This window comes from Pimephales promelas, chromosome 14 (genome assembly GCF_988280905.1).
Source record: "Pimephales promelas chromosome 14, fPimPro1.hap1.1, whole genome shotgun sequence".
NCBI lineage: Eukaryota > Metazoa > Chordata > Actinopteri > Cypriniformes > Leuciscidae > Pimephales > Pimephales promelas.
In genome coordinates this window covers 10,098,697-10,115,141 of record NC_142782.1, presented here as the reverse complement: position 1 = coordinate 10,115,141, position 16,445 = coordinate 10,098,697, and the positions used below count along the sequence as shown (strand labels likewise).

General features: G+C 37.8%; 1 protein-coding gene across 2 annotated transcripts in view; it reads left to right on the top strand.

Moving 5' to 3' along the window:
- adam9a (ADAM metallopeptidase domain 9a) overlaps positions 1-16,445 on the top strand; it is a 51,360-nt gene extending 34,915 nt beyond the window's left edge. The window contains exons 14-23 of one of the 2 annotated variants that reach the window (XM_039665473.2): positions 66-261; positions 1,154-1,259; positions 1,355-1,538; positions 10,032-10,112; positions 10,272-10,377; positions 10,567-10,708; positions 11,955-12,021; positions 12,486-12,515; positions 13,301-13,371; positions 14,827-16,445. In XM_039665473.2, the coding sequence (XP_039521407.2) occupies positions 66-261; positions 1,154-1,259; positions 1,355-1,538; positions 10,032-10,112; positions 10,272-10,377; positions 10,567-10,708; positions 11,955-12,021; positions 12,486-12,515; positions 13,301-13,371; positions 14,827-14,887 (1,044 nt within the window). In that variant the 3' untranslated portion in view covers positions 14,888-16,445. The remainder of the gene's footprint in view (positions 1-65; positions 262-1,153; positions 1,260-1,354; positions 1,539-10,031; positions 10,113-10,271; positions 10,378-10,566; positions 10,709-11,954; positions 12,022-12,485; positions 12,516-13,300; positions 13,372-14,826) is intronic. The other variant, XM_039665475.2, reaches the window with a different exon arrangement.

The following is a 16,445-nucleotide window of genomic DNA, read 5'->3' as shown; positions in this document are numbered from 1 at the left end:
TGACATTATGCAGTTGTACTCTTTGCTCACATGTTCTGATTAATTTTTCTCTCTCGATCTGTCAGTTTTTACCTGGTGGCACCGAGTGCAGAAGCAGCACTGATGAATGTGATTTGGCAGAGTATTGTAACGGCACATCTGCCCTCTGTCAGAACGACGTCTACGTACAGAACGGCCATCCCTGCAAACAAGGCCAGGCTTACTGCTACAATGGCCAGTGCCAGCACTATGACACCCAGTGTCAGGCCATATTTGGCACAAGTGAGTACACGATTTTGTACTTGTAGGGCTGGTTAATATAAGAATTAAGAATATTGTCTATTCAGTATTGATTAAAATAAAAGATATTCTGATATACATTTTTGCTTATATTCCCTACCTCTATTTGTCCTGGATCTAAGCATTAAAAAACTCATTTCAAAATGAGTATGAACAGTTAGTTAGAAAGACATAACCAACATTTTTGAGCTGATCATGTACTAATATCATATATAGTATTTTACATTACGTTGAAACAATAAATCAAAATGAGGGGCTGAAGATATCATGTTCATGTAATTATATGGTATAACACCAATATTATTTAGAAGTGTCAGAAAGTGTACATTCCAAATGTCTTTCATACTTCCTGTTACAGTAGATACTCTTAAATATTCTGGGCCATTTGAATCGCACAGATGGATAATAAACATACAGCAGAGCAGTATATTATCCAGTAATTTTGTAATTGGTTGTGTTGTGAACTTTTGCAGCATTTTTCTAAGCATTTTGCTTAATTTGCTGGTGTTTTTTGTTTTTTTTGTATTTGCATTTGTTTTCTTCAGTTGCTGCGCATTAAGCTCTATCTGCTACCGTAAGTTTACTTTATCCAGCAGAAAAATTTAGTTTGCATATCATCTGGCCATACAGCAATGGGATGTTTTGATGTTCCCTTTTTCACACAGTGTTAGTTTTCATGTGTTAGGGCTCACGTTCTTCAATAACAATGATAGAATATGACAGAACTTTTGTTTTAAAGCTAAACAAACACTGAATAACTCACTAAAAACTGGCCACGAGTTAAGGGTTTTAGTTTTTGTTTAACTAAAAATGAAAGAGAAAATAGAAGTTTATATTCTGTAAATGTAACCCATCTGTCTTTGGTTGTGTGTAGAGGCTAAAGCTGCTCCTGAGCTGTGCTTTAAGGATGTGAACTCCAAAGGTGATCGCTTTGGAAACTGTGGCTACCATTCCAGTGGATTTAAGAAGTGTGAAAGCAGGTACAGCACAAGATATACACCATTACAATTGAAATTAAAATTCACACTCAATTCTGAAATGTTATAAAAACATACACACGCTCTCATTCTTTTAGGAACGCCATGTGCGGGAAGCTACAGTGTGAGAACGTTCAATCGTCAGTCATTTTTGGCATCAAGCCATCAATCATCCAGACCCCCATTGCCGACACTACCTGCTGGGGTGTGGATTTCCTCCTGGGCTCTGATGTACCTGATCCCGGCATGGTCAACGAGGGCACCAAGTGTGGAGCTAATAAGGTGAAAGAGAAAATTTGAACATTCAAAGTTTCTGCTTAAATTCTGCTTAAAATATGTTTGTTTAATTATTTTGCCACTTTCATGTATGTGCACATATTCTCAGGGATTCTGTGGGTCATAATTTGCCCTTACACAATTTAAGGCCTTAAAAAGTTCCTAAATCAGAGCAGAAAGTCTTCAATTCTTAAAATCATGGCATTAAATGTTGCATGCATTGCAAAAACAAATATTTTCTCAGTATTTATGTCCTTGAGATGCAAATGTAAGTCTTGAAAAATTTAACAAAATGAAGTGAGTTTATGCTTAAAAAAAGAACAAATACCGGTCAATGACTATTAAACTTTCCTTTGAGTTAAGTTGATTTTTCTGAGACCATTGGCAGATACTTATTTGTTCTTTTTTTAATCATAGTCACTTCATTTTGATCAATTTCAAAGAAAAATATAGCTGCGAGCAGCGATTGCGGGCCCAAGCCGGTGGCACCGCAACCCTGATGCCTTTAGTTACCCAAAGGCACCGGGATGGTGGTACCGCCGGCTTTGGCGCTTTATCGCTGCTCACAGCTATATTTTTATTTAATATAAAGCCGGTGGCACCGCCACCTTGGTGCCTTTAGGGTTATTCTGTACGACGTGTAAAAACGTAACCCCCGCTTTGACTATCAAAAAGAAGTGTATTGTAGAGCTTGCATCAATGCGGACTCGATGCGCTGTGCGCTGTAACTCCATGTGGCTTTAAGCGCATCATTCTCCACTCGGGATGCGCATAAGCGTTTTGTGCCACACTGTACTGAGCCTTTCATATCATAATGCAGTGACGCAATGACAGATTATTAATTGCCTTTCTTGTTCTGTTCCATCTATTATATGTTGATAATAGATAGGACAGAGCACTAAAAACCTCAAACAAAGCACTAAAAACTTAAGCTGTTTGCTGTGTAGTCTGAGAATGAGCTGTTTGATTTGCACCCTCTTCCTCTTCACTGTCCTCCATAAAAACCAGCTATTCAGGTCCATGTTGTTCTAGAAAGTTTGTATGTTGCTGCCTCAATTAACATCTCTGCTATACATTTAAAACATGGCTATATCTAAAATAATTTATCTTTTTGATTTTTGTTATCTTGTTTTTCATGAATATTTTACAACAATACAAAGAGCAATGTGTATTTTCCATTAATATAGTTTGTAATGGCTTTTTTTGTCAGATTATAATCATATATTTTTTGGATTTGTTATTTATCTTTATAATGAAGTTGTCTGTATTAAGTAGATTGTGTTTAACACACACAAGAGTGATTTATTAGTTCAACACATAGTTATAGAAATTCTACTTTATCTAAAAAAACCCCTTCACTTTATACACACACACACACACACACACACACACGCACACACACACACACACAGGCACACACACACACACACATAAATACATGTAAATAAAAATCCAAAAAAAAAAAAAACATCAAATGTGTTTTTAGTCAGAGTATTATTTTATACAGAAACAAATATTTGTAATTCAGATAAGAATGAAGTTAGTGTTTTAAAATCTTAAGGAAAACAAATATATTGAAATATAGCACATGAATTTTAAATTCATTCAACTTCAATTACAAATAGAATCTTACTTTTATTTAAAGCAAACTATACATTTAAAAGATGGGGGTTATATGCCTATTTTGTCATTTAAAAATATTGTTATGCAAAATTGTTATGCAAAAAGACAAGGACTTAGAGACAAGGACTTGTAGGAAAAATCGCAGCCAGCCACACACACACACACATAAACACAGACAACAGCCCTCCCCTCCCCACACAGACACACACACCCACACACACACACACACAGAGAGAGAGAGAGAGAGAGAGAGAGAGAGAGAGAGAGAGAGAAAATCGCAGGGGAAATAAATCCATTCAAACTACAATATCTGACTTTCTGTTGCTCAGAGCGAATGACTTTAAATTGGAAAGTTGATCGGCTTGGCGAGAACAATATACGTGGTAAGTTTTGTAACTGTAGGTAAATTGAGCAAAGTTATAACACACTTTATGTGTCCTTCTTTAGTCATAAAATTCATTTCCTCGCCACGGCCAGACCGTTCGAGATATCAAAAATCCGTCCGGAATTTAGCATCCTCAATGTCTTGACTTCATGCACACCGAGTTTGGTTGTGATTGGTAAACACATGCATTGTGATTTGATGTATTTCTCCTAGGACAATTATTCAAACAACCCATAATTCATAATTCATAAATAACTTCCATTTGAACTGTCATAAAACTTAGAGCACGAAAGTTGTTTGGCCTGATGTGATCTATAATTGTACCGAGTTTCATATTAATTCATGCAAGTGTGTTTGATTTATGGACAAATGTTCGAATCCCAGTCCAGGGGGCGCTGTCGAGCCGCCCTGCCACGCCCGGTTACCAGCTTCAGCCCGGCTCTGATGGCCATGGGTTCTGACCCGTGTGCAAAGTTTCAAGAGTTTTCGAGGATGTTAAGGCCCCCGAAAATGCCAGAGAAGTCGCACACAGCAAATAAAGGGTTAAAATTAACCTGACAGGCGCCCCTCCTCTCACTCACACAGAGGGACACTGAGACACTGGCAAAATTCTGAGATTTTCTCTACATTCAAACAAACATATCTGACTTTCTGTGGGTCCTAGCTAATGAGTGTCAATTAGAAAGTTGTCCGGCTCGAGGAGTACAATATACATACCGATTTTTGTAACTGTAGATAAAACTAACAACCCCACTTTTGTCAAAAGGTGGCGCTACTGAGCCCTCACCACGCCCGTTTCTGAAACTTTGCACGTGTCCACTGGCTAATAAATGTGATGTGTCTGTTGAGTTTCATGCAATTTCAAGCATGCTAAGGGTCTCAAAAGCATCCAAAAAGAATGGTAAAGTTTGATGCGTCACCACGGCAACAGTTTCAAAGATATCAAGAATCCATTCACAGGTCTACATCTGCCGTATGTTTACATTATACATATGAAGTTTGAAGCAAATCGGGTAAAAATAAAAGGGTGATATCAAAGCATTTTGAAAGTGACACACTTCCTGCTGCCAGTTGGTGGCGCTATAACTTTGACTCACAATAGTCACATCCATGTGATCGTCCTCTTACAGCGAACACACTGCTGAAGTTTCATCAAGATCAGTTAATGTATGCTGAAGTTATAACACACTTCCTGTTTCACGTTTCTTGCCATGATTTCGTTTCCTCGCCACGGCCAAACCGTTCGAGATATCAAAAATCCCCTCGCAAACTTTCATCCTCAATGTCTTGACTTCACGCTGACCGAGTTTCGTCGAATTTGGATCAAAGCTCTAGGAGGAGTATTTGACATTCCATTGCGAGCGTTTTACAAACAAACCTCAATAGCCGACTTCCTGTTGGGCTGGGGTAAAAAGTAAGAGCGCGAGGTATAGATGAAACAATGAGATCAACATGTGTACCGAATTTCATATTATTACATACAAGCGTGTTTGAGTTATGGACCAAGTGTTCGGACCCCGTTCCAGGGGGCGCTGACGAGCCGCCCTGCCACGCCCAGGTACCAGCTTTAGCCCGGCTCTGATGGCCGCGGGTTCTGAACCGTGTGCAAAGTTTCAAGAGTTTTTGAGCATGTTAAGGGCTCCAAAAGTGCCAAAAAGGTAGTAAAATAATAATACTAAAGAAAAATAATCCCAAGGAAAACAATAGGGCCTTCGCCCTTTCAGGGCTTGGGCCCTAATAAGAATACACATTTTATTCCATTTTGTATCTAAATGCAATTTGATTTAAGAATCTTTAGACATTTGTGAAAATAGCCAGAGACATGATGTAGTTCCACAGAAAGTAATATCTTTATTTTTCCACCCTCTCAAGATTTACTCTTTTCCAGACTCCCACGGTAACACATTCTCGCAGACTCCCACAATAATACATTCCCTTGCACATGGAAGTCAACTATCTCCCTCTCTTCTTTAAGCTTCAAATGGTCTTCGTTTCCTGTTTACGCTTCTGGGCTTTGGGGTCTATATGACCCCAACAATTGATTGAGTAATGGGCTTTATGCCCAGCTGCACTACTTCCTGAACTTCAGCCAGCTCCTTGTTTCCTGTCTGCCATTATTGGCCAAATTGATTAATTCAGGTGTGCTTGACCTCAGTAGTCATGGCAACAATAATCGGACACACCTGAATTAATCAATTTGGCCAATAATGGCAGACAGGAAACAAGAAGCTGGCTGAAGTTCAGGAAGTAGTGCAGCTGGGCATAAAGCCAATTGTACAAAAAAAATACGTTTTTAATCATACAAATAATATATAATTTTTTTGTTTACTTCTCATCTATTCATTAATGCTGTGTTTTTGGAGATATAAAGTACTTTTGTATCCATATACCACACAATTCCTCAACTACACCATTAGTTTGAATATGAAATATAATTTTTTTATGATGCATTGCATTTATGCTCTAGTTATAGGCCTTCATTTTGGTGTAAAAATTTTCATATTTATACTGGGTTTTTTTTTGTTGTTTTTTTTTGTTTTTTTGACACATGAAGAAAATATATATATATATATACCGTATATATATATATATTTTTTGTTTTTTTGTTTTTTTCACATTTCCCATTCATTTCAATGTGGGGGTCATATTGGCTCCGAAGACCAGAAGTGTAAACATTTTTTTGATATACCTTCAGAACAACCGAATCAAGCCCAGTTTTTTTGTGTGTGTATAATGTATAAAAAGTCACAAAATCTTATTCCACTGAAGGGACTTTTTATTAAGTAAAAGTCGATTGGGGTCGTATTGACCCCATGACCCGATTGAGGGCTACATAAAAAATAAATGAATGGATGACTTTGACATATAAAACATTGTCATCAAATACAAACGATTTTCAGAACACAGTAACATTTAAGTGAGCTTGAGTATTTAAACAAGATAAATGCTCGATGGTTCAGATATTACAGTTTCCATACACCCTCATACAGCACTTTAAGAAGCATAAGTGATGAAGCACCTTTCTTTGTCAAACAATCAGCAAGTTGTGACTTGGCTTCTGACCAAAGCACTTCTTTGATTTTGTTAGCATGTAGGAACTCTTTGACACCACTTATTTCTAATCTTAGTCTCTTCTCTGTGACCAGATTTGTAGACTTAAGAGTATCAAAAAGGGAATGGTTATCAGTAACACAAATAAGGGGAAGCTTATTTGAGATCAGCTTTACCAGTGGTAAGGTTAGAGTAGAGCATAACCAAGAACAAAGCATTGTCAATAACATCTAACCTGGCAAGGGTTTCACCTTCATGTCTGATTTTCTTAGACTGCCAAAAGAGAGGAGAGAACTTTCCTGTTTTTTTTTTCCATGAGGGCAATTAAAGACCCTCCCTATGTACCTCCATCTTGAAGATTGCCCAGTGAAGCATCACTGAAAACCACCAAACTCAAATCATCACTGTTGCCCAAGAGTTGAAACTTAAGTGTGACCTTCCCTGACTTAAGTTTACGGATCACTTTGTTCACTTCATGTATGGATTGAACAGAAGCGTTCTTAATGTTGGATGCTAGGCTATATATTTCAAACACAACATCTAGTGTAGTTTGTTTAGCATTCCACAGAATCTGTCCTGTTTTGGACCTGAGTTGTTCTCTTTCTTTCTCGTTTAGTGGAGCCTCTCTCTGTAAAGCACGTGCTGCCTGTAAGTGAACTGGTTGTAAGTTTTCAATGTAACTGCTGATGCACCTGCACTACACCTTCCACAGTAGCAATGTTCATCCCAACGTATGAAAAACGTCCATGCTCTTCACGACCCATGTGAAATGCAGATTTAAGTACAGGGATGACATTAGTTACAAAGTGCTCTGAACCTGCCCCAGATAATCATCCACATGGCATGCCAGTACTCCTGTCACCTCAAACTGCTCCTTTTGCCAATAGAACACTGCAGGATCAACCTGTGACATTTTACCACCACTGTTCAGCATGAGTTCTTTGACCTTGTTGTACCAATAGAGGGAAGCGTCTGCAAGTCCATACACACATTTCTTTAGTTTCCACAATGCATTGTCTACGCCTGCTTCTGGTGGAGATGTCTCTTGAGAGTTCCATTCCCTGAAAAAATGCAGACCTAATATCCATAGAATTTACTTTCCAAAAAATTTTGTTTTGACAAATAACAGCTAACAGCAGCCTGAGTGACTCTGATGCACATGTGGGAAAATCTTTTTATGTAATTCATGAATATTGACTTTTTCAAAACATCTCGCCACAAGGCGAGCTTTGGGCATCAGCATTGGTGTTACCACATTCAGTGAGAAGATCATTAACATGTGACATGTCTAAAGCTTCCTTTTGACCCTCGCTCCTATTTTGTTTAGATACTGCACGTTGTTCCAGTTTTTATATTGCCCTTTTGCTTTTCCTGCTCTGCCTAAAACTCTGGCAGTGTGCTTTGTACCATCATCTTTGTTTGTAAATGTCACTGACACTGTCTGACCTGTTCTCAGTTTGACACCAGTGGAACCCACTCCATTAGTTTATTTTTCATTCTCTATCTCATTAGTTTGTCTTGCGTCTTCTCTATCATTTGTTTCTGTGTTTTCAGAGATTTGCACGTACAGTATACATTAACACTCATTTCATCATCTGAATTCTTTCTTTACTATTTTCAGGAGCACCAGGTAGTATAGGTTTATCCTCATACTGGGCATTGACTTTCTTCAGCCTGGACTGGTGTACTCTGACAAGAATCCCACTATGTCTGATAAACACTACAGAGCCATCCTGACCGATAACTACAGCAGGGCCTTTCCACTCTGTATTGTTTGCTCATTTGTAGTACAATCTTTCTCCTGTCTCATACTTTTTATCTGTAGGCCTAAGCTGCTTTCGTAAAGCTCTTCTTATTCTTTCTTTGAATGCTCTTCTGGAAGCATGTAATGCTGCTAGGTATAGTCCCACTCTAGTACTCATAGAAGTGCCCTCTAGAGCAGGCAGTTTATCAACCAAAACGGAGGGAAGATTAGGAATGTGACCAAACCATGCACATTGATCATACTGTTTTGGGCCATTAGAGCCCAGTCTAGAGCAGTCTGCACACACGTTTTCCCTTTTCACCTTCAGGAGGATCTCAGTCAGTGTCATGTTGTGTCTCCAGCAGGCTGCTGCTCCAAGGACTGTATCCCACTGTAGTCTTCATCTCAGTGCTGAAATTTTCTGCCATCTCTCTTATCTCCCCATTGTTGAACTCGCCACCGTTGTCTGTGTATATTCGTTTGGGGGCACCACTTATACACTTATCTTCTGAAACAGTTTTAGTGGAACTGCCATCCAGCTCTTGAATGAATTCAGGCAATTCAGCACTGACTGAGCACTCTCGTTCGTGAGACATGCTGTTATGTTCACCAAGTCCAACTCCATACCAAGAAAAGTGAGTCTGCATGGGGGAGAGCTTTCTCTTTTCCCAGGTGACCCGAAGAATCGAGACATGAAAGATCGCTGCGAACCAAACTTGGGGACGAATGCATTAGAAGATGCATCTCTGTGTTGACATCTTGAACGGGAGCATGTGGAGGGCACGATTCAAGGCACTCAGGTCCAAGAATGGTCGTAACCCATCCAATTTTAAAGTATAGACTGTAAAACCCTGTCTTCATATCGGCTGAAGGGACCGGCTTTATTTCGTCCTTTGCCAGTGAAACAGCGATCTCCGCACGCAGGACAGTAGCATCCTTATTCATCAACAACGTAAACTGGATGCTGCTGAACCTGGAGGGATGCCTGGCGAACTAAAACACATAGCCGAGTCTGATAGTCTGAATGGGCCAGTGGGGTCAGAGGGACAGCCGACGTACCAATAGTGGGGTAGCGTGGTGTTGCACAGCGTCCCAGAGTGGGGACCAAGTGCAACACTTACCTGGCTTTACGAGTGGGCAGAGGGTGCGTGAAAAGGCATTACATCCTCGAACCACACACCACTGCCGGCTGGCGATAAGAGAGGGATGAGAGTGGCAAGGCACATCGTAGTGGGACAGATGCCTTTGAAGAATGAGCAGCTCACAATGGTTTGGAAGCTTGATGGAGCAGGCTTTTGGTTGCCTCAGCCTGCTTCTGGACTGCCGAGAACTACTGGGCACAGTCCTCGACAGCGTGGCCAAAAAGGCCACCTTGTGAGCATCAAGAAAGCGTGCTTTGTATTTGAGTATCTTCTTTTGTGTTCAGCAGAAGAAAGAATTGCATATAGGTTTGGAACAACTTGAAGGTGAATAAATTGAGTGTGTAAAACAGAATTTTTATTTTTGGGTGAACTATCCAAACACATTTGAAAGTATCCACTTGAGGGTTGACTGAGGGTATGATCAGATCTTTTTTCCATGACAAAACATAGTTTGAAATCTTTTTTTTTTTTTTTACATTTCATCCGCACACTGTATTTTTTATTATTTTTTTTTTTACTTCGGAAAAACAAACCTCTTATCATTTATATTGCAGGTTTGTCTGAATTTTGAGTGCAAAAGTGCAGATGTGCTGAAATACGACTGTGACGTTGAAAAGAAATGCCATGGCCATGGGGTACGTATGCATACACTACCCACAATTCAATGCCACTATTTGAAATACATGTATTTAACCACCTGTTTTTTTGTTTTTTGTTTTATCCTAATCCTAAATACTTAGAGTTCTACATCTTTGTAAAATGTGTGCTGAGTGTTTGTGATTGACTACTTTAAGGTGTGTAACAGCAATAAAAACTGCCACTGTTATAATGGCTGGGCTCATCCATTCTGTGAGGCCTCTGGTTATGGAGGAAGCATCGATAGCGGCCCCACCTGGGACGGTAAGGCTGCTTAACGGCACAGTTAGAGCTTCACAAAAGATTATTAGTACCTTTAACTCGTGTCACCTGTAAATGTGATTCTCTCTCTCTCTCTCTCTCTCTCTCTCTCTCTCTCTCTCGCGCTCTCTCTCTCTCTCTCTCTCTCTCTCTCTCTCTCTCTCTCTCTCTTTCTCTCTGACTCTCACTCAGATAAAGATACTTCCACAAGGGATGGTCTTCTTGTGTTCTTTTTCCTTGTCCTCCCTCTTTTGGCATTGGGTTTATTTGTGTTCTTCAAGAGGAATGAGCTGAAGCAACGTTTTTTCAGAAAGAAACGCTCGCAGGGTTATGAGTGAGTATGAAGAGTGACATATACTTACCATTTAACTGATGTCATCAACTCTGAACAAACCCATTATGTTTTTTAAATGATAACTGAAAATGAATGGTTGAAAACTGAAATGAGTGGATGCCCTTAGTTGAAAATTAAATTATTCTCTTTTTGAATTTCTGTTCATTTGTTATTGAACACTCAGTCATGCATAATCAATAAATTAAAGGTGAACAGCAAAATAGTTAAATAATAAAAAGCTAGTAATTAAAAGTTTACACAGTTAATAATGAATTTAAAACACTAAATTAAAATAAATAAATGTAAAATAAATACAATAAAAATAAAACACAAAAAATGTAAAAATAAATATTTTGTTTACCTGCATGTAATGTGACCATTTACCAGCATCAGAGAACTGTGAATATAGAAATGTGTTGTTAAATTATTCACATATTCATTTTAAATTGTGAGAAGTATTTCAAGTAAATGTTTTAGGTCAAAGGGTTTGGCTCCCAATCATAATCAAGCATTCAACAGTGCCTCAGTGTAACAGCAAATATTTAAAAGGCTTATCAAAAACAATTCTAATATGTCAGAATTGCGATGTATATGTGTGCTCAATAAATGTTGTTACTGTCTCCCAAAGAAAGAACTGATTCTGAACTGCCTGAAACAAGTCGTCAGTAATTCCAGTCTTAATACAGTACCTGCACGAACCTATGTAGGATTGTTGTAACACATACAATTCTACATGCATAATGCTCTTCATTGGCTGCCCGTGAACAACATTTACTTTGACCCGCCCTCACACACTAGTTGTAGTTAAGGCCTACGTCAAGGCAACCAATGCCATCTTTACTGTTCGTACCACTGTGTATACAAGTGCTGAGGAAGCCTCCTGACACACTGTAAGCGGTAGGCCAATCACAACAGACTTTCCATGTTTCTGTCTGACCAATCAGAGCAGGCTCACAGAAAAGAATGGTTTTAGAGAGACTGAATCCTTTATTAAACCGTTCAATACATTGTGAGAATACAGGTGATGCTGCAATGTATATAATGATAAATTGAATTTTGTGTTTTGTATCGTATTTGCATTTAAACCTACTGTAGTAGACCTCCAAAAACTAAATTAGAGACCTTGAAAATGGCATGTTGGTGCACTGTAAATGTTTTGGTGTTTTTTGGAGGAAATGCATTGAACAATGTTTAGTGTGTTACATATTTTTTAATATTGATCAGCATTCTTTGCTTGTTTCCTCAGAGCTGACAGCAGACCGCAGGCTACTGTGTCCCAGCGGGGAAACCCCAATCGTATAGTAAAGGATGGGGTGAGTGAGCAACACTACATTTCACTGACTACCATACTGCCGATGTTTAATTCACTAAATGTAGTGCTAACGTGAATCTAACATGTGTAATTAACCTATAGTTCTGTAAAATTTTGTCATTTTTTCCAGTATATGTGCCTGAGCATAACACGACTTTTCAAATGCCCACTAAACGCCTGAGTAATAACAATGCAACAGAAACTTAACTAGCCAGTAAATTAGTTCATTACTGTGTGAAGAGGGAAAACAAGTTTGAAACCTTCCCATTTAAACAAAACATTTCCATTGCATTTCCATTTCTTTCTATTTGGAAAGAACAATTCATAAGAACAGGTTCATGAGAAATCGTCTGTCCTTCACGTTTAACTTAAGTTATTAAATGTTACATCTCGGTTCTAAACAATTGTCTGCTGATATAAAGATAATGACTAGGCTCCTCTTTTTTTCTCTCTTTTTTGATAAAGCACCAGGCTCAGTTATTGCCACAAGAGGAGGTAAATAACTGCATACTATTTATTTAAGATTTTTACAGTACGGTTTTACTGTATTTATACTGTGGGCCATCTCTGTTGCTGTTGCATTTAAAGTACCCTTTCTTCTTCTCTGCATTGTTCCTAACCTTTCTTTCTCTCCTTACACTATGTCTTTTGTAAGAACGACACAAGCCATGTGCTCAGAAGAACCATCTTGCACATTAATTGAATTAAATCATTCATTATTGTTTAATGAAATATTAAATCATTTAAATAAATTAAATAATTCATTTTATTTTGTGACATTAAATAATCATTATAGTAATAATTATAATATATTTGATTTACATCTACTGACCCTGACTTGATGTACATTTAATTCTCACTTCAGCACTTCAGGATATTTTTTCAGAGCTTTATTTTTTCAGACATTAATTAATATGCAAAGGAATGTTCTATACCAGGGATTCTCATCCCTGGCTTTTAAGGTCCAGTTTCCTGCAGAGTTTAGCTTGTAATCTCACCAGTTTTTAATTTTCTAGTAATCCTAAACATAGACTATAAAGACATAGACGCCTTATTGGGTGCTTTGGCTCTTTGCTGTGATACGTCTGCCATATTTGACCGGACAAGACTGCTGTATAAATCCTATATGCTTAGTTTTATGTGATTTTATTTTGTTCTGATAGCTATTATGTCACTAATGTTAATTCATTTAAATCTTATTTAGTTAGTTAATTTATTCTTAAGTTACCCATCATGCATATGTTTGTACAGTAGTAACAGGAGTTTCTGTCTCTTTGCAGGTGGTACAAACGAATAAATCAGCTTCTGTGCCATCTTACGCCACCAGACCGCCACCACCACCATTTGCACGGTAATAATATACAGTACAATACCGTTCAAAATTTTGGGTCAGCAAAATTGCGCAATATTTAATGTTAAAAATACCTGTTTTTCTAACCCATACATGCTTAAACAATTGCCTGATGGGCTGAATGAGCCCTCCTCTGATCACTGCGATTGCCTCTATAATCCTGTACAGTAAAATAAATAAAAGGGATTCGGGACGGAATTTGAGACTGGGCGTGACGTCATGCGTGTTTACGCTCACCTGGCGATGTCTGACTGGTTTGTGTATTCACCGCCATTCTCCGTATCAGCAAAGACAACTATAGTAGTGACAAAACTTTAGTCAACTTTCGACAAAAGTAGAAGGTGGATTCAAAGAGACCGGCTTGTAGTTCATTCCAAACCCCAATTCAAACTCCACGTAAGACAAAGAAAATGAAACTTTTGTCCAGTGCCAGGCGTCAGAATAAGACGAGAGTCAACATCGGGAAGGCTTTCAACAAATGGAGAGATGTCTGGTTTGCTCTAGGGCTCAAACGGGATCCTATACAATGTAATATCTTATATTGTTCATGAACATGTTTCCATAATAATACAATCATAAATGGATACAGTAAGCACATAAAACAGTTCAACATGGAGATAGATGGAAACAAAAACCGAAGTTTTCTACTACCCCCGTTTTCCCCTCACACATAAGTGTGTAATTTACTCAAATGCCTTTCCTTTCATATATTTAAAATGACTTGCAGATTTATAACTTTATTACCTCTGAAGACATTATGATTGAACTGGTTGCAGTTTTGCTTGTCGTCAGAGGGGGCATAGTTCTGCAAAAACTCAGAGACGTGTGCAATGCACCTTTTAAAGAAATGAATACATTTATTTATTCAGTAGGGATACATTAAATTGTCAGTAAAGACATTCAGAATCTCACAAAAGATTTCCATTTCTAATAAATGTTTTTTTTTTGTTTTTTTTACTTTCTACTCCTCAAAGAATCTTGGAAAAAAAAAGTAATTAAGTAATATATTAAGCCAAACGACAGTTTTTAACAGAAAAAACTAAGAAATGTAAGAAATGTTACATTGTAAAATAAATACAAATAGCAATTTTTATACTATTAATTACTATTTTAATTATTTTAAATTGTAATAATATTTCACAATATTGCTTTTTTCTGCGTTCTTTATCAAATAATGCCTCTCAGTGCCATATGCCATAAGAGACTTCTTTTGAAAACAAAAAACCTTACTGACCCTGAACTTTTAAATGGAAGTGTAATATAATGCAGTCCAAAACATAGTGAGCTGCCTACTTGGACCGCTGTCTTTTAAAGCAGTGTTCGATGGATCCTCATAAGTGGCTGATTTGTATGTTCTACACATGTAGCAGCATTTTGAAAGCATATATGTTCATAAATCCAGTCTTTAGAGAGCTTGTTTCTGACCCTCACCTACCCTCTGTCCACTCTCCACAGACCATCTGCTCCTACCCAACAACTAATGCCTCAAAGACCAGCGCCTGCACCCCCAGTATAACACACAACACACAGACTGACAGTTGTATTTCTGTCTGGGATGGACAGGCCAAGTGTAAAATGTGCAGTGGGAGGGGTCAAGTAGCAATCAGGTGGTTGCTCCCCCACTTATTAGGGCCCGAGCACTGATGGTGTGAGGACCCTATTTCTCCCCTGTCCTTCTGAAAACAGCTGTCAACTGTCAATCAAACTGAGAGACAGTCAATGTTGTGAAAGGAACCTCTACTTGCAATACATCACTGAGTACATGATGGGAGCGAGAGAAATAATTAGTCAATTAAAAGCTTCCCACCTGTCACTTGACAAAAGATGCCTATGGCAACAGACCCTTAAATGTTACGATTCTTATGTGCTATATAGGACCACTGCGACTTATTGCACTTCAGTAATATTCACTGTTTATAGGAATGTACAGAGACCCTTTTATTATAGGCTGGCTTTCCTCCCCCTCCACTTTTTGGTGCAACATGTGTACACCACAGTCAATCATTGCTCCAAATAAAAAAAAAAATGTTTTATATTATGTTAAGGACAAGGACAAATGCAATAATTTAGTTAAATAGGCATCGCTAACATTTTACAAGGTTGTCAAGTCATTAGTGTTATCTAAATGGCCCATGGTAACTGCAAATCATTCTCTTTGCACTGTGATGCATAATATTCATATTATAAATAATTTAGGTTTTGCAATACCAGAGTGCAAGACAAGAAACAAAATACATAAAGTAATTTTGTTCTTTTTATTTGAAATTGTTGATACCAACACAGTGATTTAAAACTACTATTTTACCATTTATATATAGTTTTATTTGCATAGTTTTATTTATATGTAACTTTTATAGAAAATCTATTTTTTACTTTATTTGCCAAGTGAAATTCTGTCCGCAATGAGGCAAAAAATCAGGTAAACATGAATTCTTGTTTTTGAAAATGGTTAATTCCTAAAACTTCATGATTGACTTTTTTTTTTTTTATGTGGTGATTAACAATTTTTTGTTGTTGTTGCAAAATACAAACAACAGTAACCATGAAAAAGTCAGTGCTTTTCTCCTATCATTTTTAAGGGCTACATGACTTTATGCATGATAACACACTATGCGATAAATTACATATTTCTTCCTTTGTGAAATTGATCAAAAAGAACGAAAAGACCGTTTTGTCTGCATGTTTCATAGACTTCTTTGTGATGACCGTAATACCACATGGGGTACAGTATGTGTATAAAGTCATGTACCCGCAAACAAACACACAAACAACTGAAACGTTTTTGTTGTAGACCACATTTAGACAGTATCCTCACACTAGGATATTTCCATCATAGCAAAATCATTAAGTGCCATACATTTCATGTCTGATAAGTGTTATTTTACATGTGTATGATTAACTGAATGAATGATGAACACAACAACCCGGCCCTCACACACTGCATTTCCATTCGAAGCAGTTGTGGATTGTTGATGTTTTATGCATAAAAGATGGACTACACTTATTTTGGACTACCTACAGTGTAAAGTAGTTGATGATGGTTTTTGCATATGAAAATAAAATGAAAAACACTG